This window comes from Monomorium pharaonis, chromosome 1 (assembly GCF_013373865.1).
Source record: "Monomorium pharaonis isolate MP-MQ-018 chromosome 1, ASM1337386v2, whole genome shotgun sequence".
NCBI lineage: Eukaryota > Metazoa > Arthropoda > Insecta > Hymenoptera > Formicidae > Monomorium > Monomorium pharaonis.
In genome coordinates this window covers 35,086,088-35,112,400 of record NC_050467.1, presented here as the reverse complement: position 1 = coordinate 35,112,400, position 26,313 = coordinate 35,086,088, and the positions used below count along the sequence as shown (strand labels likewise).

At 34.2% G+C, this 26,313-nt stretch overlaps 3 protein-coding genes across 5 annotated transcripts in view; 1 reads left to right on the top strand and 2 right to left on the bottom strand.

The window, feature by feature from the left end:
- The window catches only part of LOC105839215 (protein SPT2 homolog), a 51,656-nt gene extending 41,125 nt beyond the window's left edge, over positions 1-10,531 (bottom strand). Inside the window, 1 exon segment of the mRNA XM_036284153.1 lies at positions 9,970-10,531. Within this exon segment, the coding sequence (XP_036140046.1) occupies positions 9,970-10,023 (54 nt within the window). The 5' untranslated portion in view covers positions 10,024-10,531.
- A 3,546-nt stretch (positions 10,532-14,077) lies between these two features.
- Positions 14,078-23,877, top strand: LOC105834672 (lipoyl synthase, mitochondrial). 2 transcript variants are annotated; one of them, XM_036284555.1, is made up of 7 exons: positions 14,078-14,214; positions 14,861-15,070; positions 15,324-15,632; positions 17,648-17,804; positions 21,300-21,357; positions 21,470-21,625; positions 23,265-23,877. In XM_036284555.1, the coding sequence occupies exons 2-7, from the start codon at positions 15,005-15,007 to the stop codon at positions 23,632-23,634; spliced, it is 1,116 nt and encodes a 371-aa protein (XP_036140448.1). In that variant the 5' UTR covers positions 14,078-14,214; positions 14,861-15,004; the 3' UTR covers positions 23,635-23,877. The 2 variants fall into 2 exon arrangements, with proteins under 2 accessions (XP_036140448.1, XP_012532790.1); XM_012677336.3 differs by lacking the exon at positions 14,078-14,214 and having other exon boundaries at positions 14,793-15,070.
- LOC105834674 (proteasome subunit alpha type-1) overlaps positions 23,094-26,313 on the bottom strand; it is a 20,302-nt gene continuing 17,082 nt past the window's right edge. The window contains exons 5-6 of one of the 2 annotated variants that reach the window (XM_012677338.3): positions 23,886-24,102; positions 23,094-23,586 (exon numbers count right to left, since the gene is read on the bottom strand). In XM_012677338.3, coding sequence (XP_012532792.1) covers positions 23,890-24,102 — 213 coding nt within the window. In that variant the 3' untranslated portion in view covers positions 23,094-23,586; positions 23,886-23,889. Of the gene's footprint in view, positions 23,587-23,789; positions 24,103-26,313 lie in introns of those variants that run through there. The other variant, XM_012677339.3, reaches the window with a different exon arrangement.

Here is a 26,313-nt window from a genome sequence, read left to right as displayed (position 1 = left end):
ATCTCATCACTTTTCTGAGCCGAAAACCAATCAACTATAAAATGTCCGCTTGGAAAGTAATGGGTTAAGAGAATGCTGGAGTTGTCTGTTTTACCGACAAAAAGATAGTAATTTTTGTTTTGCAATATCTTTTTATTTCTTTTATAGATTTGGAAATCCTTCTTCAGAATAAAAGAATACGCATTGCTACCAGTCTGTGGAGTAGTTTCTACCAAAAATGGGAAAAAATTGTTAATTTGCTATCAAATCATAACAATGTTTGCTTAATATAAAAAATCTATAGTTTGTACTTACGAAATTCGTATTCACAGACTAGACAATAAAAAAAAACAGTGTCGAGTTTCGAAAATTAGATTTTAGTGCCTAATTGAGACAAAATTGCGAAACGAAAATTATATACGCGTAAAAAGTCGATAAATAAAGCAATAAAAATTTTTTTTTGTTCTCGATATAAAGTCCAATTCACAGATAGATGTTAATATGTGTACTTTAATTCTTGAAAAGAATTTTCAAATCTATAAAAGAAATATATACGAAATCTCATTAAATGATGTGCACGAATGACTCTACATTATCGACCCCGATCAAGTTTGAGAGACAGTCCAGCATCGCCTTAAATCCGCTTGCGGGACTCGATTCAGAATTGTTTGTAAGTGTGTGTAGTGATTTTGCTTTTGTTTGTAATTGAATCGTTCGCGAGATATAATTATACAATTTATTAATAATAAATGCTTAATTTTACAAATACTTTAAATCCGCTTACGGGATTCAATTCAAAATCGTTTGTAGTTGTTTATAGTAATTTTTCTTTCGTTTATAGTTGCACCGTTCGTGAGAAATAATTATTTAAACAATTGCACTACAAATGAATATTGTTAATCTTTAAAATATCTTAAATCCACTTGCGAGGCTCGATTCAGAATCTTTTGTAGTTTGTAGTACTTTTCCTTTCGTTTGTAGTTGTTCGCGTAATATAATTATTTAAAAAATTGTAAAAAATGGAAATTTTGAAGATAACTACAAATAAAAATAAAAACACTGCAAACAAATACAAACAATTCTGAATCGAGTTCCGCAAGCAGATTTAAGATATCTTAAAAATTAACAATTTTTTTGTAATTATTTAACCCTAATCTTACACTTGGAATAGAATAAATTCCACTTTTAGACTTAATTTTAGCTAACAAGGGAACCTCGTAAACTCGAAAATTCAGATTTTAAAACTTGGCATAAATGTAGAGGGGGTGAATACATGAATTTAGAAAATTTTAGTTGGTGCCCAAAAACGTTTTGAAGGGGTGAAATCACCCTTCAAAGTTGAGACGATTTTTGCGGTTTTTCGATATATCTCGTAAATTAAACAAAATATAAAAAAATGTTTCATACAAAAGTTTTAGTATAAGTACCTTTATTTAACTATGCTATTTACTTAAAAAAAATTTTTATAAAAAAAATTTTTTTTTTTCGAAAAATAAATAGCGTAGTTAAATGGAGGTATTTATGCTGTAAAACTTTTGTATGAAATATTTTTTAATATTTTGTTTAGTTTACGAGATATATCGAAAAACCGCAAAAATGCCTCAACTTTGAAGGGTGGTTTCACACCTTCAAACCGTTTCTGGGCACCAACTAAAAATTTCTAAATTCATGTATTCACCCTCTCTACATTTATGCCAAGTTTCATTAAAATCAGAATTTATCGGTTTGCGAGGTTTCCTTGTAAGTAGATAGTCTAAGATGATACTTATGTCGACATTTAAAATGTCGGTACTTTAAAACATCCTCTTAAATATCACGCAGTGTCACCGGTACTCACGCGGTGTTGACTCGGGATATTTAATCGAAGCAAATGGTACATGTTTGTGTATATGATTTTTTTACGACTTATATGAGGGCAAATATGAAAAGTGTTAGTAACCAAAAAATTTTTTCAGTTTTTGACAGATTCTTATGTATTAAAACTGTCTGAAGAAATTGATAAAACTCCGCAAAGCTCTATCTGGCTTTGTTGGGTCGTTATAAACTATCGAAGTAAAGTATGTTATTCGTAAATTTGACAAAATTCAATTTCTACAAATTCTATATAAAGGTACATGCTTGTATTAAAAAACTTTAGAAACGTTTTTCTCAAAAAGTTGTTTTTGGTCATTAACACCCTTTTCACATTCGCACTCACATAGGTGAATGTTTTGTACATGTAAGATGGCTTACAATTTTTAATATATATAGTAATTTTTTCTATTTTGTTTTCAATAAAAAAATAACGTTATAAAGCTATTCAAAACCGTAATTCATAAAAATAAACGAAGATAAATGCTAAATTTACGTAATTTTTTTCTCCTAAAATTGACACATTTATAAATAAATGCCTTTTCTGCAACGGCCACTTGGGCTCATTTTTACGTTAAAGTATCACATTTAAAAAAAAAATGCACGAAAGATTATTAAAAAATATTAAAATTTAAAAAAATTATATTTTTAGTAAAAAGTCATTTTTCGCATTCGCTTAGCTTCATGAATTCTTTTCGCTACTTTAAAATTTAAATTGCCTCAAAATAACTTTTAAACGTTATTTTTAAAAGTGTGAAGAATGTTACAAAATTTTTTTTAACCAAAATGTTGAACAATATACGAGTAACAACCATTTTAAAAGGCTATTACACCCCTTGCATATGATACAAAATTATTTGATAGTGTGTAGAATTAGAGTTAAATAATTATATATCGTAAATGATGCAACTACAAACGGAAATAATTGCATTAAAATCCACTACAAAATTTTTTTTATAATCGTTAAAATTGATTAATTTCAAAATCGGGGGATAACATTTTTTTTAATTCCCATTATTTTCTGCACTATTACAAACAAAATAAATGTTACTACATTCAACTACATACAAAAATCTGTCGAAAAGTTTAAAAAAAAAGATCGCTGCAAGTCGAGTGCCAAGTTCACAAAGTACACATTATAATATAATATAAAAAATAACATCTTATCCCTACAAATCTTGCATGGGTAACTTGCATCTAACAATTTTCATCTACTTAAAAAGTAGTTTTAAAAATTTCTATAAATTCATATTTTTTAGTTTCTAGAACAAATTATATCTATACTTTGGAAAATATGTTAGATACGTTTATTCCGTGCTCCCTTCCGAAATGACGGGGTGTTTTCATGGGGCCCACCAAACTCCTTACAATCACCTTACTCACTTTCTATATAATACACCAAAAATACTCTATCTGTACATACATAGATTCTCATTTTCCCTCGCGCCCTGGCCATTGTGCCTCATCCTTCTCTCCTCGATCGTCAAGTTTTTATCCACGCCAACTCCCCCCATATCCCTTTCACCTCCCCTCCTCTTGCCAAAATCTCTATCCTCCTCCCGGATATCTGTTATCAGTACTCATCTTCCCCCCTTCCCCTTCCTTTCCTCCAACCTGTCCACTGCTACTCTCCTTCCTAGCGCCCTCTCTACAAACCATCTCTCCTCCTTGTCCTCCCCTTCTACCCCTCTCCAAACCACATTCTTTTCCCTTCTCTTCTTATCCTCTTCTTCCTTCCTTATCCTCTGTTTTTCCTTTTGGGTAGCCCTCTCTCTCGTCTAGTCTGCTCTTCATCTTCTCCATCTCCTTCCTCCGGTCAAGCCCCTTCCTTCATTCCTCCTCCCTGCGCTCCTCCAGCTCCTCCCTCTGCTCCATCCTCTTCCTCCTTTCCTCTGAAAAAAACTCCCAGCCGTTGCCACTCCTCTTCCTCAGTACCTCTCTCCATTCGCCTTCCCTTCTTTCTTTTTCTCCCGTCCTCTGCATTCTCTTCTCCCCGACTCCTCCGTTTCTCTCCTTTTTTCTCCTCTCCTCCCACTTGCTTTCCTTCTCCGTTTCCACTTCTCTCCATCAATCCTCCATCACCTCCCTCCTCCTCCTCTCTTCTGCCTTCCCATCTTCTCTCTTCTCTTCTCACTCCATTCCTTCTCTGCGTCCTACCTCCCTGACTCCTTCCCCATACTCTCCCCTGCACTTTTCGTCTTCTTACCATCCATTGAACTCTTCTCTACTTCTTCTCCCCCCTCCTTTCTCTTCTCATTCATTTCTTGTTTTCTCCTTCCACTCTCCTCCCTGTCATCCGCTTCCCATCCTGTCTTTGTCCATCCACTTTCCCCGTGCATGTCCACGCTCTCCCTCTTCTTGTCTCCTCTTACCTCCTTCTCCTCACTTCCTATCTTCCGTTCCTTTTGCACTTCCTTCTTCTCCACCTTATCGTTCTCTTTCCGCTCTCTTCCTTCTCTCTTTTCCTCTGCCTCCTCCTTCCTGCCACATCCTCCATAACCTTGTTATCTCCATTAAGCACTCCCTAATCCCTCTCAGCTCCTCCTTAATCTCCTTCAACTCTCCACTTGCCATTATCTTGTCACCAACCTCCTTTTTATTTCTCTCTTCTCTCTTTTCCAATTTCCATCTCTTGTACTCACTTCCTTCTTAACTACCATTGTTTGACCCTCTCACCATGTGGCACTTTTCCTTCCTCTATCTCGATGCTCGATATTTCGATCCATCTCTCTTCATTGCTCTCTTCGCCAATCACCTTCCTCCTGTGCTTCTTATATGTATCGAAATCTCGCTCTACTACTATCCGCCTTCTTTCAGACCAACTTTTCAATTTTCCGGACACGCGCACCCGTTGTCACCACTCTCTCTTTGGCGGACTACGTGTTCAAAAACGCAAGCGTTCTCAAACCCGCTACCACCTATCCTTCTCAGTCCTGCCATCCCTAATCTCCGCTCTTTTCACTCCACTGCATTCACCACTCTTCTACCGCTCAGCGCCATCTGCCATCATCACTTCCACCTTCTACAACTTTCCTATACCTCCTTGCTTCCGTTCTATCCCTCCTCTCCATATCTCCATTTCCTCCTATACTCCGAGCGCATCTGCACACTACTTTTCTCGTCCAATCCGCCACATCATCCTCTTTCCTGCCTACTCCGAATTTTCCTTCCTGTCTCCTGTCTCTTCTACCTCCTCCGCTCACCTCCTTCCAATATCCGGATTTCCGTTTCACTTCCGCTTTCTCTTCACCACACTCTCCTCTCTCATTCGCCCCTTATCACTCCACTTTCATCACAAAACTCCGAGAAAAGCCTTCCCTCCCTTTCATCCACTCTCTTCCGCCACCCCCCCCCCCTACTTTGAAAAACATAAAATGTATAATTTAATTACTGAAAATTAATCACAAATGAAGCAGAAGCTATTTGACTTAAAAATTATAACTTTATATACTAAATAATTATATATAAAAAGGGAGCAATCACGATAACTTGGACCCCTCAAAAGAAAAGTAATTTTCGGAAGCATTTTTTGCGAGAAATGTGGAAAAATACTTTAAACAATTCTGATTAATTTCTAAAAATAAAAAGCGATAATAGCAAAAACCGTCAGTGAGCACCTAGCACCCTCACCACTAAAAAAAAGTTCAGAAATACCGCATAATTTTTTGCTAATTATCTACTAATTTTCTTCCCTAGTCCTGAATTTTTTGCTCCTACCCATTCACAGGAGATTCAGACCAAAAGTGGGGGTGCTAACTTCACGTAACGGTAGCATCCCCACTGATAAAAAAGCATAAACAAAAAACAAATATACTAAAATTTTCGAATAAACTTCCAAAAAACTCATACCTCCGATTTTTTAAACTGTGTACACTTGCGTATTTGGACACGCTAATTGCAAAAAATAATAGTGAAAGTTGGCGCAAATTTGATTTTTATAGCGGAAACCATTAAAAAAACCCATAAAATCATTTTTTTCATTCATTTCCGTAAATAATGGGAATTTCAAAAAATACTTCAGGTGAAAATTGTAATCTCATCAAAATACACATTTTATGTCCTATTAATTTTTGCCATAAAGATAATAGATTTTAAGAAAAACGACATTAAATGTTCAAAACTTCATAACTTTATAACTCATTTAACAGACATCAAGTTTTAGTAGTTAATTTTAATGTTTACTCAAACTACTCCAAAAAACTAAAATATTGAAAGAATAATAAAGACGGTGAGTAGACCTCACTACGCGTGGAAAGTCGTAAACCCATGTGGTACAGTACAAGCATGAACATCGTTTCACTCTCTAAACAGAGAGGGAATGTGAGTGGACTTCGCTACGCGTGGAGTCGCAAATCCATATGATACAGTACAAGCAGGGTTGGGGAAGTTACTTTTTAAAAGTAACGCGTTACCGTTACTCGTTATTAATTGTAAAAAGTAACATGTTATCGTTACTTAAAAATAACGCTGAAAGTATCGTTACTTTTTTTTTAATTCTGAGATAGGATTAAAGGATGCTTTAAGAAAGAATGTAAATTGAAGATAAAGTAGAGAAATATTTATTTCTAAATATTTTTAGGGTGGGGTATAATTAGTTAAAAAATTGGCTAATTGTGCACAACAAAAGCGACCTCACCGATTTCAATGATCTTAATATACTAGACACATCCAGAAAGTAAATTCCGTTTGTATGCGTTGCCCCGGCAACGCTGCAATCGCAGTTCGGCGCATGCGCGATAGTTGCTCTAAGTCAAGGAGGAGATAACGCGATTTTGAAATCACTGTATGTTGCTTACGCTTTATAGTGCTTAATTAGAATGGCGAAGTTGATTAAAAATCTCGCCACTTGTGAGATTAGATCTGTCATTCATTTTCTGAATGCGAAGAACACTAAACCAGTCAACATTCATCGACAGATTTGCGAGGTGTACGGAGAAAATGCAATGAGTGATTCAATGGTAAGGAGATGGGTCCGACAGTTCAATGAAGGACGTGATCAAGTGCACGATGACCTATCTCCTTGCCGGGGCATCGCATACAAACGGAACTTACTTTCTGGATGTGCCTAGTATGTTGTCAGGGTCATTATTCTGAACAATTTTTCCCTATACATATTACCGCCGCTCGGCCTTATTTTCTAAGTTATATACACTTATTAACAAAAAAAGTTTAATACGATACGACAAACGCTGTGGCCACACACACACACGCGCACGCGCGCGCACGCACACGCGGGGGTGTCAAGGGAGGCTTTCGTCTCCTGCCCACTACGTCGGTAGAAGTGCCCTGAGTAGAAATACACATATGCAGTACGATGCATATATATAAACAATCCAATTATATGGTATAGAGAACGCGTGGGCGGGAGAGGGCCTCCGCTCCTCTCCCTGCACCTCTTCCCTATAATTTTTCCTAATTCTAACCCAACCAATTTTACGTTGCTATTTGATTAATGCGAAAACATTGGAAACGAACAGCGTAAATCTTGTTTGGCGTGGAAAGTCACAAACCCATGTGGTATTGTACAAGCGTACTGTACTGTAAAACCTATAAAGCAAGGTCTACTCTATTTGACTAAAGTTTCATAAATACAATACATATCAGTGCTTTACGTAAAATAAATGACAATTACGCTTGTACAGTACCACATGGGTTTGCAACTTTACATGCCAAACAAGATCCACGTTGTTCGTTATCAATGTTTTTGCATTAACCAAATAGTGACATAAAAACATGGTTGGGTTAGAGTTAGGAAAAATTAGGGAGAGGAGGTGCAGGGGAAGAGGAGGCTCAGCCCCTCCCTCGCCCACGTGTTCTTTATACCATATAACTTCACGACTTCTCACAAATTTCATTCCATATTAATCAGAAAATAATAGTACATTTTTAAATCTTTTTTTACCCATTTGTTTACACCTCCCCTCCTGCTTACAGAGCAAAGCAAAGGAACGAAGCCTCTCCCCCTGCACCCCGCCCACACGTCTTCTGCACCCTACTCTCCTCTGTTTCAAAACTAATGAAATCGCAGCAAGAAATTAAAAAAAAACTTTTGTGTATAACTCGGAAACTAAGGCCGCCGAGCGGGAATAGGAAAAAGTTGTTCAAAATAATGACTCTGACAACATATATCAAGGTCATTGAAATCGGAGAGGTTGCCCTTATTGTGCATAATTACCAAAAGTTGAAAGTTAAGTTAAAAAGTTAATGACTTTTGATTTAATTTAGTTAATTTTAAATAATTTAATTTTTAACTTTAACAAGTTATTTTTGAAACGTATAAACTTTAACTTATTAACTTTTTTTTTAAATTGAAAATTTTATCTGGGTGAAAAAAAATTATAAAATAAATACATTCCTGCATGAAAACAATATTTTTTTATTTCATATAATTAATATTATAACTTAAATTATAAACAAAATATTAAATATATTTGATAATTGATATTGTAATGATATTGATTTGTATTTGATTTCAATAAATTATGTGGCTTTTTAATTAAATATAAATAAAGCTTCCCAAAATTAACTTTTACTTTAACTTGAGTTAAATTAATCTTAATGTAACTTTAAGTTTTCTATTTATGTAATTTTTAACTGAATTAATTTTATAATAATCCATTAACTTCAATTTAATTTAGTAAAAAATATATTAACTTACCCAACCTTGAATATTTTTATTAATATTTTATAATTAATCTTTTTGCAATTTCTTGTGCCTAATAACATAAATTATCGACTTTATAGATGATGGTCCACAGTTTCAACTGTTTCTAATGACATACTATAAATATACTAATCAAAACAAAGCATTTTTATTGTGTCACTAAATATTAAAGCTGTGTTTGAATGTTCACTACCAGTGCTGAAAATATATATAAGGCATATAAGAGTCATTACTCATACATTTTCATAATCGCGACCATAAGAAATTGAACAATGCGATTGATCAATTCAGCTGAACTAAGTAATGCAATTGGTTGAAATCTTGAAATCTTACAGTTATGTAAATGCACATGTAATGACTATAATGTAAACTATAGATTTTTAATACTAGTAGTAAATAGTGGACCACAAACCTAAAAATTAACAATAAAATAATAATCAAATTTGTTACTGTTACAAAGCCCCCCCGTTTGCACTTGCTCTGTGTGTGTGTGTGTGTGTGTGTGTGTGTGTGTGTGTGTGTGTGTGTGTGTGTGTGTGTGTGTGTGTCCCCTGCCCATAGGCAAGGCAAAACAAGTTTCCTAACCTAATAAATAATCAACTTTAACGATTAATATCTTGCTTCGTGAGGCAGAGCAACAATTTTTACTTACAAATTTGTGTTCTATGCACAAAAATACACAATATTATAAAGTTTAAAGCAAATCGGTGAGATAGTTCGTCTCCTTCAGTATTACCAACTTTTTTTACAAAAAATTAGAGTAAGCTGATTTTTTTAATTTTAAAAAACTTTGTTGAATAGAAATTAATTGAACATGAGTCCCCCAAACTAGCAAGAAAAGGATTTGATCTATCTTTTTAAATTTTAAAGTATTGATAAAATAAAAACATATAATATTAAAAATTAATAACCTAAATAGATATGTATAATTTTCATTATTGAGTAAGTTTCCACTGAGGGTTCAAATCGAGTCAGAGTCAGGATTGAGGTAAGCCTTTTTTGTAGCCTTTTTTGGAAATAAGTTGAACCCTACCCTAACTCTACCTCATTTCCACCTTAAAAAAGCTCACCTTAACTCAACTGACCTAATTTAAACCCTCAGTCTCAAAACTTAGTCATTTATGTTGAAATCTGAATCTTCTAGAATCTACAAATTATTATTATAGAATAATATGAAAAACAGTAATAGTTTACAGTTTATCTTGTATACACATAAAAGATTGTTTATACATTAATGTCCAAATAATAACATTATACAGGAACATTCCAGTGGAAAATACATGAAATCTAATTACACTTTTAAAGAACGATAGAACACCATTCACTTTACACACCATACAAAACTTCATACAAATCGAAGATTACGTGAAAAGTATTTAATCTAAACAAATCGTTACTCGTTTTTTTATAACCGCACTTTTACCAATTCCTACTTTTATACATACATATAAAATAACATATGGACTGTAACTAACCTGTTTCTTCGTCTCATTCTTTTGCGCGACGGAAATCAAAGTGCCGAAATCCATTTTGCGTACAATATATCACGAGAACCACGTACCAAAAAATCGCTAACCTGCGATTTTACGAAACTGTGCGTTTGTATCAACAAATATTCTTCGATAAAGTTCGATTACACTGATCACGTTGCAGTTATGTCGAGATTTTATATAAACAACATAGATGTATTAACGAAGAACAGAGCTTTCGACAATAAACAATGATATTAGAAACGTAATGTTCAACCCGAACATTGAATCAAATCTCTCTCGTCGCTGATAAAACTTCAAAAGATTACCCCACAAAGATTAACACGTTGCGAATAAATGCTTCAAGTTTTTATCTATAACTATATTTCATCACATTTGCTGATAAATAGTTTAATTGCACATGATTACGAGTACTAGTTCAAATCAATTATCAAGAATTAATGAGAATAAATAAGAGCATCTTCCATTTACACGCATAGAAAGCTGTGAACATATAAAATCCACCATCTTGTGATATATTGAAAGCAGAAGTAATTCGTGTCATGGTGGAAGAATATAAGGGCTACGGTCCACTTGACGCTACAAACGTTTCGAAGCAGTCTTTGATTGGTCAATTTGTAAAAATCTTTGTTTCGATTGGTCAATTAAACGCTTCAAAGCATTTGTAGCGTCAAGTGGACCGCAGCCAAGTGCTCTTGCGCATATGGGTCTAGCAACCAATAAGAAATGCGCTCCAGATACCGCCATCTTGTCGTGGCAATTTGAATTTGGCCTACGTATTATTATTGGTTTAACTTATTTTTGTGTTTAAATTGTGATTGTTTCGTTATTTTTACTATAAGATAATTTTTTAAAAATTACGGTATTTTAATTTAATATAAATAATGCGTTTTAAATTACTTTCTAATTTAATTTTACATAACTTTTGATAAAGTTAGTTTTTTCTTCATACAATTTTTAATGTAATAAAATTAATTCTAGAAACTATTAACAATATTTAGTTCAAAATTTTTAAATTTATACTCAATCTTGATATTTAATAATAAAAAGTAGATTCAAATATACATGTAAATTATGAAAAATAATCATAAACTAATAAAAGTAATTTTTTAAAAATAAAATTATCTAATTTTATTTGCGACTTTTTGTAGTAACATTTGATACATTTTTAAATTTAATTTAATTAAGTAAAAATACATTGTAATAGTACAACATTGTAATAGTTACAACAAACAAAATATAAACGAATTAAATTTTAAATATTTTAGATTCAGAAATAAAATAAACATAAAAATAAAAAGTTAAAAGTATTTTATTTCATAAAAAAGTAAAAATTATACAAAAGTTCAGAGGAATAAATATTCAAACATAATATAAAAGAACTATACAAGTTATACAAAATCTTTATACAAATATTTTTATACATATTTCTATGTATTTTATGATTTATCATTATAAAAGAATTATTTTTTTAAACAAATTACATTCCAAGGTCTGCATTATTTTTTAATATTATAAATGTCCTGGAGATGCGGCAGCATACGTAACACGCGATTTTATTAATTAGGCTGAAGGCAGAGAACGAGACGTAGGTGTCGCAGTCGTAGTCATAGGGTAAGGCCTGGGGCTCAATTCTTGAATTCATTCGCAAGAAAACGTATGCGCAAATACCCGCTCTAACAGAAAAGTTGCAAGTTTATTGGTTAAAAGTCATACGATAGCCAATAAATTTTCAACTTTTCTGTAAGAACAGAATTTGCGAATACGTTTCTCTTGCAAATGAATTCAAGAATCGAGCCCCTGGTCTACAATGGATGTTGTAAGTCGTGTAGTAAGAAATCTAGCCAATCATAGTTGATCTTAGGAAAGAAAGAGAGAAGAAAAGCAAACATAATTGATTAAATTTCTTACGGAACGACTTACGACATTCATTGTAGCTTAGGCCTAAGGTAGAGAAAAACGTAAGTCGTACATGTCGTAGTAAGCCTCGTCTACAGAAGTCGCAAGCAACCAGTTGCGACTTGCGACAGCCAATGAGCGCCTAGTTTCTAGTTAAAGCTCGACAATCATTGGCTGTCGCAAGTCGTAACTGGCTGCTTGCGACTTCTGTAGACGAGGCTTTACGCAACATGTGTGACGTGTAACGTTCGACCATGAGCGGCATGGGCGCGGCCATGTCTGTGACGTTGAAATATGGCCGTACCTGGTACCCTGCGCAGAACTATCCCAAATTCGTCTCAAGAACGAGCACACCTTACATTCTTCCACCATGATTCATGTTCTCCGTGTTCACTTCCGGAATCCAGAGTATGATGGACAGGCCTGCTCGGTTTAGGAGTGGGGGTATAGGCATACGTAGAAAAGGACAAACGTAGACGTTGAAAAGGGACGGACGATGTACCAGGTAGGGTGCGTTCCACTTAAAGCTCGCAACGACCGTGGAATCATTTTATCCTTGTTGGTTATCAAATATTAAACAAGGATAAGCAACGCTCATGAGCGTTGCGGGCGTTAAGTGGAACGCACCCATAAAGACCTATAATCAAAGATTCGCCAATGGCGAACACAATTTTGATTGGTCACTTGAGTCACATGGTTTATCCGCCATTGCATACCCACGCTGAGCGAGGAAGAGGGGAGAGTGCTCTGTGTTGAGCAGTATAGGTTAAAGGAATATGTGTAAGAAATTATAAGATAATTCAATCTCTGCACTCTCGAGGGTCACTATATTTTGACGATACACTCAGGAAGAATAAGAAAAATTAAATTTGCATCTGTTATATGGCTGCGTACAACTTGGAGCAGGCTCGCATTGTTTACTATCTCCACTACTCCAGACCCCAGCCCCAGATCCCAGCCCCCGGCCCCAGCCCCCATCCAGTCTCCGTATGGGTACAAGATGGTGGATAGCAGTCATGGTGGGGGGCCATTGGCGCATCTTTGATTATAGGTCTTTAGTACCAGGTGTTTTCTTCTCTCTCACATGCAGGCGTGTGTAAGAGAGAAGGAAATACCTGTTATATTGTACGTAAGCCTTACCCCCATCCCTGAAATTTGGGACAATCCTCAGTCTAGGCTGCGGTCCACTTGATGCTACAAACGCTTCGAAGTGTTTGATTGACCAATCGAAACAAAGATTTTTACGAATTGACCAATCAAAGAATGCTTCGAAACGTTTGTAGCGTCAAGTGGACCGTAACCCTAGATATACTATGGCTACGGTCCACTTGACGCTACAAACATTTCGAAGCATTCTTTGATTGGTCAATTCGTAAAAACCTTTGTTTTGATTGGTCAAACAAACGCTTCGAGCATTTGTAGCGTCAAGTGGACCGCAGCCTATGTCTATGGACGGGATTCATAGACCGATCTTAAGCTCAAGCATTGTCTTAAGTCTAGCTTCGAGCCGACTTGAGACTTACTTAACCAATGAAATAAAGCATTGACGTCTCAAGATCGTGCTTAAGCTGGAACTTGAATAAAGCCTACAATACACAATGTTTGTTTTCGTGCTGGTTTGTTTGCTGGATGGAAATACTCGGTCCTGATTGGTGCATTTCTGAAGATAAATAAATATGCACCAATCAAGACAGAGTATTTTCATTTAGCAAACAAACTAGCACGAAAACAAGCATCGTGTATCTCTGGCTTAAGATTCGACTATGAATTCCGGCCTATAAGGTCTATGGCCGGTATTCATAGTCGGGTCTTATATTTAAGATCATCTTAAGTACTGTCTTAAGATGCCATCAACCAATCACAGAGCCGTATTAGCATCTTAAGACATTACTTGAGATGATCTTAAAATAAGATTTGACTATGAATACCAGCCTATGAATACCGGCCTATGATGTGTTTCCACCTATACACCTTATGAGTGCGTTCGGGGAGACGCTATTAGCGCTACCAGCATCAGTCCATCTTCATTACTCATTAAAAGTGAAACAAGGATAAACTGATGCTGATAGCGCTAATAGCGTCTCCCCGAACGCACTCCATGACTCCAAAATGGAGCTCATGACCTTCCTTCCCCTCCCGTCGTTCATCTACAGACCTTGGGTGCGTTCGGGGAGACGCCATTAGCGCTACCAGCATCAGTCCATCTTCATTACTCATTAAAAGTAGAAAAAGGATAAACTGATGTTGATAGCGCTAATAGTGTCTCTCCGAACGCATCCCTTGCATACACATATCTACATAACAGTCAGTGTAGTAAAACCAATGAAAGAGGTTGAGAGTTGAGATAAGAGTCATACGCAATACGTGTCATATCTGTAGCAGATCAGGGCCCCTATTCTTGAATTCATTCGCAAGAAAACGTATGCGCAAATACCCGCTCTAACAGAAAAGTTGCAAGTTTATTGGTTGAAAGCCATACGATAGCCAATAAATTTTTAACTTTTCTGTAAGAACAGAATTTGCGAATACGTTTCTCTTGCGAATGAATTCAAGAATAGGGGCCCAGGGGCTCGATTCTTGAATTCATTCGCAAGAAAACGTATGCGCAAATACCCGCTTTAACAGAAAAGTTGCAAGTTTATTGGTTAAAAGCCATACGATAGCCAATAAATTTTCAACTTTTCTGCAAGAACAGAATTTGCGAATACGTTTCCCTTGCAAATGAATTCAAGAATCGAGCCCCAGGGGCTCGATTCTTGAATTCATTCGCAAGAAAACGTATGCGCAAATACCCGCTCTAACAGAAAAGTTGCAAGTTTATTGGTTGAAAGCCATACGATAGCCAATAAATTTTCAACTTTTCTGTAAGAACAGAATTTGCGAATACGTTTCTCTTGCGAATGAATTCAAGAATCGGGGCCCAGACACATTAAACCTAAAAAAAAACTAACGATTAATATCTTACCTCCCGGGGCAGAGCGACGCTTTTTTCTGCCAGATTCGTTCGTTTGAACCAAATCGCGTCGAATAAGCACAACTACATCGATATTTGAATATGAATGCCTAAATTGAATAATTACCCTCTTTGTGTGTAAAAAGCTGATTTTTTTACCATATAAACATGTTACGAATATTTGGCACCACGAATCCTAAAAAATGTACTCTCAGCTGTCACTTTCACCTGGTGGTAAGTTTAAAAAAATCCTAACAAAACAACAGTAAAATAACATTAAAATAAATCTTAATTGAGTAAAGCAATTTTTTAAATACTTATTTCAAAACGCATTTTGATGGCATGATAATTTTTATTTTGCATGAATTTGTCTCGATTATGAAGAATTAATGCAGACATAATCTAGGATTGAAACTGTCACAATATTCAATTATGTAAATAATAATCAACATCTGAAATAAATTCATATAAGAGTGTTGTATTGCAGTGTGCATGTGCTTCAACAGAGAGTAACAAAGGATTCTCTGAGAAGTTAGCAAATGGTCCACAATTTGAAGAGTTCCTTAAGAAAGATGTTGAGTATGATGGCAAATTAAAGTTGAAAATAGGTGAATCGGGACGGTTGAGATTGCCACCTTGGTTAAAAACAGAGATACCTATGGGTAAAAGTTACAGCAAGATTAAAGCACAACTGAGGCAATTACAGCTGAGCACAGTTTGCGAGGAGGCCAGGTGTCCCAACATTGGAGAATGTTGGGGTGGAGGTAGTCATGGCACAGCAACAGCTACAATTATGGTTTGTATGATGTACTAAGGACTGAAATAATTTATGACTTATGACAATATACATAATATACATATAATATGACATAAGTAGTATATTAATAATACTGATCAGCATGAATCAACTAAACTTAATGGCTGAGCAACTTTTTGCAATGGACCTTGGACAATTTGTTTGTCGAAAAATATGAAGAGATTAGACTTTCCTCCTGAAAGGAGATGTTTTGTACACACTGAAAATAAGACTAAGTCTAAGTAAAAAAGGAGATTATTAGGTTGGAATTAAATAAGTTGCTAAAAATTCATTTTTCAACTAAAAAAGCTGAAACTCATATTTAAAAATGTTTCCTTAAATTGTTATTTTCCTCACAAGGAAAAAGAGATTTTACACATAAATCATATCTGTACAAAAGCTAACACAGTTGCATAACAAGCACGACTTTCTGAATGAGGCCTCTAAAGAAATTTCTTAGCAAAGTGCATTTTCTATTCCAAGCTGTTGCCTTCTTAATTATTTTTTAAAGATATCTTGTTAGAAACATTTAACCTTAAGAAATGAAATATTTCATCAAAAGAGGACCTATAAGAGTCAAAAGTGGCCTATATAAATAACCAACTGAATATACTGGAACTGACTGAATTTATATGAAGGAATTATAAATGTACATCATATTTTTACAATTGTCTCAAAAAAAGCTTGCACTCATTATGAAAATCGAAGATGTTTTAAGTGACTTCGCATATATGCATCCAATTATTCCTGTAAGAGTCAATCTTTCCTACCATGATTTTTGCAATTGTTTGTTCTTAAAAACATTTCGAACTAAATGAAAACAAAATCATGCAGTATTTAATAAAATAACTCAAGAAAATTAATTAAAAACCTTCACTATGTGCGTATGTAGCATAGATGTTTTGGCCATGTTCCAAAATTCACCAGTACTAAAAATCTATATAGTATACATAACATGAATTATAGATTTTCAGTAGGCAATAAATTTCGGAACACAGCCTCTGTAAGATATCTATATGAATTAGAATTTCTATATAAATAATGTGTAGCTTTTATTTGAGTACATTTTGTATTTCAATTGCATTATATGAAATTATTAAAAGTTCAAATCCTGTACTAATTAAAATACATTAATAGTTAACACCCTAGGGACTGACATTGGACTTTTTGTTTACACAACATCTGTAGATTTAGAGACCAACAGTATCCAAAAAAACCAACTAAAATTCTTCTTAAACGATATTTTACTCTTTTGTAGTTTTGTCTAACTGATCTCTTAGCGATCACCTTTTTATAGTTCCAAACTCGTTATCTTCCATTTATACTTTCTGCTTGTGCATTGGTTAAACCTTCCTCGTGGTAAGGACATCATTTGAGAAGAAAGAATTTTAGTTGATTTTTCAAAAGCATTTATAATAAATTTCTCCTCCCTAAAAAACTAAATTTATTATAAAAAATATCTTAACCAAAATAAAAATATTTTATTATAAAATAATTATAATTCAATTTATGTAATTATAATATTATAAAATATTAAATTTATTTGATGATTTATTATGTAATTGTCTTGTTATTCAGAATAATTTAAAGTAAAAAGAAATATTATCAAATCATGAGAACTTACATCGACATTCATTTGAAATTACATAAAATCAAAAAATATTTTTTAATCTTGTTGAGAAAAAAATTGAGTTATTACTTATAAAAGAAGATAATTTTAAATAAATTGTTTTATTGTTTCAAAGAAATATTGATATAAAACTGATATCTTTCAGATTATATTTTTAATTCTTCTAATAAGCATTTTATGCCTAATATTCCATTATGTAAAAACCTCTTGAAAAAAAATTGAAGTTACCGTTTAATTATATATACAAACAATATGTAGATTTGTTTATCCGTTCATTATGTCGAAAAACTTATAATAAATGTAAAGTTGTCGCTAAATAAACGAATTATTTAAATCGTGATAACAATGAATTCATGCTTACAACATGAATGAATCAATTCTCTAGCTAATGGGGGACACGTGCACTCGTGGCTGTCGCTTCTGCTCCGTTAAAACTGCACGTAAACCATCGCCATTGAACGCAGAAGAGCCAATCAATACCGCTAGTGCAATAGCAGAGTGGAGTCTGGATTATGTCGTTTTAACATCCGTGGATCGAGATGGTTAGCTATACAAATTAATGTTATAAGATAATCCCTAAGTATTCTAAAATATTTTAAAGTGATTCCTTATAATACTTTATTCTCTTCAGCATTACATTTTGCCAAGAAGGGGAAAAGTGATTCCTTATATTAATTCAAGATGAAAGAGTTAAAGAAAAAATGTTTTTCAAACATTTTTTAAATTTTTTGAATGACCCAAATAATTTTCGAAATTAAAAAAAAAACGAAATTTTTCCTTTGACTTTGACATATTTAACATCCTGTCATATTGTTGAAGTCGTTTCAAACATACAAGGTCATTCAGAAAAACTTTAGGTCCGTAAAATGACGTATGACACAATTCTAAGACTATTTTTCTTTTACTAAAATTTGATTTAAAGCGTAATTTTTGAGTTATTAGCTAAAATAGTTAGCGAATCACGCGTTGAATATAGAAGGCAGGAGCGGCGCGCCATGAGCGTGCGCGGTTGACTATCCGCGTCAGCTGACGGGTGATTACCACTGCGTAAGTCGTTAACCATTTTATCTTATAACAAAATCATGTTTTAAATAAAATTTTGTCAAGAAGAGATTGTCTTGAAATTATGTTAGGAATACGTGTTCCTTAAAATCACTGTAATGATCAAGTTGTTCCGGATCGCCAGCTGTCAGACGCTGCAACCAGCTGATTGCTACACACAATGGCTGCGTTCAGCAGAAAAAGCAGCTTTGTAACTGTTGTAAAATTCTTTAGATCTAAACGTATAAACCAACCGTGTTGAAGAATTGTACAACAGTTGCAAAGCTGCTTTTTCTGCTGAACGCAGCTAATGTGTGTAAAAGAGAGACGGGGGGGTGACCTCACCCTCTTTCTCCCCCCCCTCTCTCCCTCTCCCTTCCTCTCCTTCCCTCCCCCTCTCTCTCTCTCCCTCCCTCTCTCTTTTACACAAATACGACATACACACACATCGCGTGTAGCAATCAACTGGTTGCAGCGTCCGCCGGCTGGCGATCTGGAACAACTTTTGGTCATTACAGTGATTTTAAGGACGTATTCCTAACATAATTTCAAGACAATCTCTTCTTGACCAAAATTTTATATAAGAATTATTTTATGTTATAAGATAAAATAGTTAGCGACTTAAGAGGATGCTAAAGCCGTGTGTTTTACCGACATTCTGTTTAATCATTTAATTTCGAATTGAATTTACAGAATTGATAATCCTTTTACACTTTTAAAGTACGTACACAAATGAACCCAGGGACGATTAGATAAAGACCAAAAATGCAAAAAATTTTTTTTAATTTATTTGTTCATAAAAATATTTGCTTCAAAATACAAGTTATGTAGCGTATACGTACAAATGAATGGTGTTCCCGGGTTCGGAATAGATTGAGGAATAAGATTATAATCGTCAAATTACGATTACAAGCCGTAAAAAAAAGATATTTTTATAATAAAAGCGCTTAAATGAATAAAATTTTTAATCACATAAATATGTTTTTTTACGGCTTGTAATCGTAATTTGACAAATATAGTCTTATTCCTTCTATTTCAAACTGCAAGACACCATTTATTTATAAGTATAAGCTATATAACTCGTATTTTAAAGCAAATTTTTTCACGAACAAGGATAAATGACTCTGCATTATCGACCTCAATCAAGTTTGATGGGCAGTTTAGCATCCTCTTAAGGCAAGGGGATCCTAAAGTCGTCTGTTTTACCGACAGAATTATACAATTTGTTCCAATGTCCAACTTTTTATTGCATTTACAAAATTAAAAATCCTTCTCCACAATTAAAGTATAGACGATAACAGTGTGCGGACGTAACGATTTTATATAAAAAATAAAAAAAAATTTCTTAATTGCCGGCGTCTGGCGTGGACTCGTAACAAAATGTGTTTGATATAAAAGTTGTGCATCTTGTACGTATAAATCAAGTCAGATCCGCACACAAATGAACATTAAGGAACAATACTATGCTTTTAGATTGAGCGTAGGCGTCTTAATAGAAAAGATACATATTGGTAAACATTTCGTGTCTCAAAAGAGCAATCTGAAAAATTTTTTTATATTCTTGGTATGAAATTCAATTCATAAGCTGATATTAATACATAAACTTTAATTCTGGAAAAGGATTTCTAAATCTATAAAAGAAATATATACAAAATTTTGTTAATGACGTGCACAAATGACTCTACATTATCGACCTCGATCAAGTTTGACGAGCAGTTTAGCATCCCCTTAATCGCGGTGGTAATCACCCGTCAGCTGACGCGGATCGTCAGCCGCGGCCGTGTTACGTTCGTGGCACGCTCTTTGACTATGGGTCTGTTCGCGTCACATGCTCCGACATGCTCCTATTCACCCCAACGCACTCCAATACGTTGATTCCGATGACGCCTATTAGAATGCATTGGAGTGAGTAGGATCATGTCGGGGCATGGCGACGCGAACAAACCATATATAAGTCTTTGACTATATAAGTATGGATTGTTAGCAGCCTATTTTTCTCATTAGAGCAAGTGAGAGGTTCCGTATCCAACATGACAACGATCTGCAGCGCTACCAAGTACTAAAAACCCGGGAGTTTTAAACGCATATAATAACCCAGAGCGTGCCATAATACACACGCACAATTTAGTGCAAATAAGGCGTGACCACGTGACAGGCGTGACTTATCACGCAGGCGCGTGTGAGAGAGAAAGAAGTACCTGTTATATTGTCTGTCCTTTTTTACGTGTGCCTATACCCCCACTCCTAAACCGAGCAGGCCTGGATATAAGTATGGGGTGCTTTCCATTTAGTAACACAAGTCGACACAAGCATCGTTCTATCTTTTTTTATGTTCAATGAGTAACAAAGATAGAACGACACTTGTGTCGACTTGTGTCATTAAATGGAAAGCACCCATGGACTGCCAGTAGCTAACTTCAGACTGGTAACTAAGATGTGTCACGCCACCATCGACCAATTGAGAAATTGGAAAACTAAAATAACGTTAGGGCTGCGTTCAGAAACGTCATCCGAGTGTTCATGGTGGAGTATCATTCTATCCTTGTCTCACATTCAACGAACAACGCTCTTTGGTCGATGGGGCGGAGCCTAAATCTCAGAGATGTTGGTTACGGATTTCAGTATAGAAGTGAATGGGAAAAGTGGAGCACTGGCAGTCCATACTTATATAGTCAAAAGGCACGCCGCTCCTGCCTGCCTTCTGTACTCGACGCATGATTCGCTAACTATTTTGGCTTATAACTCAAAAACTACGCTTTAAATCAAATTTTAGTAAAAGAAAAATAGTCTTCGAATTGTGTCATACATCATTTTACGGACCTAAAGTTTTTCTGAATGACCCTGTATAGTGGAATTTTCAATTTGAATTATTAATATGAGGAATCACTCCTTAAAATCGTTTTTAGAATATTTAAAGATTATCTGATATATTATAGAATTTAATTGTATTTAGTATTATAAATTCAGAACTCAAAGCATTATTATAATTATTTCAGATTTAAAGGACGGTGGAGCTAGTCATATCGCAACTACCGTTAAGGAAATAAAAAAGAGGTATCTTATCTATGCGATTGTTACTTTTCTTTTTTCTTATTTAATAGAACGAGAAATAAAGCAACTCAAATCATATCGCATACATATTGTAGACATACTTATTTCATCATAGGAGCAGTATCCTAGTAGAATGTTTGGTACCGGACTTCAGAGGTGATGAAGATTGCATCGCTACGATTGTAAATTCTAATCTGGACGTGTTTGCACATAACATTGAGACAGTGGAGCGTCTAACACCCTTCGTCCGTGATATGCGCGCTCAGTATAGGTACACTTAATGTATCCTTATAATTTAATATACAGGGTGTTCGGCAATCGATGAGAGAAAATGATTCTAAAATAAGATAAAAAAACAATACATTTGCGATTAAGGCCTCGTTCTTCAAGTTAAAAAAGTGGAGAGGAGTGACTTCAATCAAAGATATACACTGTGTTTTAAGATTGACGAATTATAAGCTAAAATGTCCTTACAGAATGATGGGAGATCCGGGTTTGAACCCTGGCTAAGGTATTATTTTTTGCAATAAATTATTTTCAGATTTTTGGGTAAAAGGGGGGATTCTAAGATGCCAGCAAGCATCGACATTTAGCTTATAACTGTGTTTTAAGACTAACGAATTTGTCGGCGCGCAGTTTGTATGGGCTGAGATAATTAAATTAATATATTTTAAAAAATATAATCAGCACCAAGAGCTAGCTGCAGCCGTTTAGACCTTCTCATCTTTATATGTTTAAACATTTATACGGTTTAAGAATTTATTGACTGTTATTTATTTTTATATTTTAATATCACATCTTTTTTTAATAAAAAACATACATTTTCAAAACAGAAATACACTATTTACCTTTTTGAATAAAAATTATACATAGTGTTAAGAAATATTTTTTGTTACTTGTGCATCGAAAATGGTCCTTTTCTTAAACTGGGTATACACTTAGCGAATAAACAGCGAACGCGAACTTCGTTGTCATTCGGCAAATGTATACGCCAAAGCAAATGCGAATAGAACGTTCGATTCGCGTTCAGGTCGATTTCCTGATGAGGCGATACATCAGAGACAGTTCGTACGCGATGTAGACGCGCTACGTACTGTTCGTTGCTGTTCGCTGTTATTCGGTTTTCGTACATACATAACTTTTTCGATGTTATAACCATTATTGTACATTATAATTGTAGTGCGTTATAACGATTTTGTCCGTTCCGATATATCCTGTCAAAACTAAAAAATAAACTTAATTATCAAACGCGGACGTACAGCGAATATCGAATATGACCGAATGCTGATGTTCGCTACAATTGAGAAAAGGAACGAACAACTTCAGAACACGAACACGAATGTCCGAACGTTCGCCTTCGCTATTCGTTCGTAAATTTAAATCCAGCTTTACTTCACATTCAAGGACCAACATTTCGACGTACAAGTACCAAAAAATATTGTGTGCGACATGTGTGGATCGGCTATTGCTCACACATTGCGGATGAACGCACTTGCCTTCAGTTCGTGCGTCCAATTCCCACACTTACGAGCAATAAGCCAACTCATCACACTTGTTGCACAATATACTATTGTTGTTTTATTCACTGTAGTATCCTATATAACCTTAAACATTTATAATTAAAAAATCTCCATTAATATTTTGTTATATCTTAATTTTATGATTCTCTGAATAATTTAATATTAAAAAGTACTTTGGAAGCTTATGAATATTTAAACGTTTATAATTAAAAAGCAAAGTTTTAATTACAATTTATTTTATTATTCTTTATTCTTATATTATATTATCATGTAAAATATCACTTCTTAAATTTTCTTCCACTATTGCCGAATATTTATTATATATGTGTATTTGTTTATATTTACACTGTTAATTCGATTAATCGTTCGAATTTTTTTATTTATTTACAGGCAGTCGCTAGCCGTACTAAAAGCAGCTAAAAAGTTCAACTCCAATTTAATCACAAAGTCATCGATAATGCTGGGATTGGGCGAGACTGACCAGGAAATTGAGCAGACTTTGCAAGATTTGAGAAACGCCAATGTGGACGCGGTAACATTGGGACAGTACATGCAACCCACAAAGAGACACTTGAAAGTTGTCGAATACATAACACCCGAGAAATTTAAGACATGGGAAAATGTAGGAAATCAACTGGGCTTCTTATATACGGCCAGCGGTCCCTTAGTTCGATCATCTTACAAGGCTGGAGAATATTTCTTGACAAATATACTAAAACAACGGAAAAAACAGCAAATTGGTGACCATACTACATCATGAATGAAAGATATTGTGGTGTAGATCTAAATATTTAGTTGAGATACAATAGGATATAAGCAATAAATTCACAGATACTGTAAAAAGAAAACTGCCGCATTTTAGTGACAAAATGATGGCATATTATTGTTGATAGATTGATAATAAATAGTCATCTATTTAGATTTTACAAAATTAAATTTTAATCGCAAAATGCAGCTCTGTATTATATATAAATTGAATGCAAATAAAATTTATATTATTCAAGTTTATACTGTTTCAATCCATCTCCATGGCGATTGCAACTTGAGGGTCCTGTGGGCCTTCATCAGCAGGCGGATCTTGCGGTGGTTTGTTGTCGTCCTGTATAGCTGGCTCTGTAGGCCGTGCACGTTTATCGTCCCCCTCAATCTGAGACAAGTAAGCGGCTGTGGTGGTTTCGTCGAGAATAGCAAAATCATAATTCTTTCCTACTATCCCGATGGATACGTTCTGAAACATATAAGCAAGATTCGATATTTTTTTCTTAAATTAGATGTTTACAATTTGCATTTAGAAACAAATTTAAAAAATTATACAGGGTTCGTTAGAAGATATAGTCGAAAACAATACATTTTATTAACAAATTAATAATAAACATTCACAAGCTTGCAAGATGCTTACACATAATATCAAGTGGGAAACGGTCAATGACAAGCATTAAAAAGTTAGTAAAAATTAATTCAAACAATGTTTAATCTCAACTCAACATCGCGCAAGTTAATGAGAATAAAACGATTTCAACTACATCGAACAGTTTCGGACTTACTTGTCCTTCAGCGTATTGTGTAACAGTAAGAATTAAACGAATGACAGAAGATAGTATAACGCTCAAACTATTGGTTCTGTCATTCGTTTAATTCTTATTGTTACATAATACGTTGAAAAAGGACAAGTAAGTCCGAACTGTTCGGTATAGTTGAAATCGTTTTATTATCATTAACTTGCACGATGTTGAGTTGAGATTAAACATTGTTTGAATTAATTTTTACCAACTTTTTAATGCTTGTCATTGATCGTTTCTCACTTGACATTTTATTAACTTTTTAAGGACTTCAAGAACAAAAATTTAAAACTATAATCTTTTTAGAATTTTTTTTGTTGCTCTTTACAATTTTGGTTTCAAAATTTTACATGGCAGATTCAATATGACGGATTTAACTTTCAAACAATGCGATTTGCTTTAATTTTTAGCATGGCACCATGAGGTCAATATGATCCCAGCCTAGTTTAATTTGAATTTGAACAACCTTATTGCACGAAAATCGCAATAGTGGCGCCATTTAGGCCAGTATTCATAGTCGGATCTTATATTTAAGATCATCTTAAGTACTGTCTTAAGATGCCATCAACCAATCACAGAGCTGTATTAGCATCTTAAGACATTGCTTGAGACAATCTCGAAATAAGATTCGACTATGAATACCGGCCTTAGTGTTAGTTTAAGAAACAAACTTTTTTTTAAGCCACTGAGCATAGTTTTAAAAGCGTTAGTGTGTTCGCAACAATCCAGCGAACTGGAGTGGTGCCCTCAGAGACCCCAATGTGCCAATTGTGATTATTAGACGAATTCTTTTCATATTTTTTTCCTCCAAATTTTTGTTATTGGCGTGTTAAATAAGGTAAGTACATCATGTTAAACAATATTTAATTTTTTTTGTTGAGATCATATAGTACTTTTATGATTTTTATTAGATGACATATCAATTATGAACTTGAACTCAGACTATACGTCAAGAGCTGCTCGATGCCAAAATTGGTGAGAGAATTAGCGGTGCAGTGATCTTTTCCGCAAATTCGTCACCTTTTTAAATTTAAAAATAAAATTAATTTTATATTTTAAATTTTTACAAACATAAATAATACTTTAATGTAATTTATAATAATTATTAATTTTTTATTATTCATGTGCCGTGTGCAATCGTAAAGGAGATAAGACCAAAGAAGCATGCTCGTCCTGCAGGCGACCAATCTGTTCAGATCATTGACTTCTATTTTGTCTGATTGCACTGAAATGTAATTCTTTTATGCTCAAATTTATTTATATTTATTAATTTTCACTTTTTACTTTTTTATTATGTTATTCATTATTATTTAATGAATAAATAAGCAAACTTGAAAAATTACATTTTTTTTTACTTGAAATTCATCACTTTAATTTTCAAAATAAATACCTTTTTTGAAACAACTATTATCAAACAATTTTTTTTCTGAAACCGTGATGTCTCAAGAGTATAACACTACAGTTTTAACTTTTTATATGAAAAAATCAGAGTTGTGAAATTTTCTGTGAAGTAATTTTTTAGATTTTTTACGAATTTGATTTTTTTCGAATTTGATTTTTTTCTTACTTAACCTTAAATTGTATATAAATTTACTACAGTATCTTTTGAAGCAACACTTAAAGAATTCTGGTAATTTTTTTTAGTAATAATAGCCAATAAGGGCACACATTTTAGTCTTTGGGGTTATAAAGACCCCAGGGTGCTAACTATGTGATTCGGCTAAAGTGTGCAAGCTAAGGGTATATAGCTAATTAATCGTAAGTAAAATTATCTCTATGCAATCAGTACGAATAACAAAAAAAAACTTAAAACGCGTTTTTCTTAAAACCATGTTTTTCAAACTAGTGACAATGATATCTCAGGTTCTAATTGTCCAATT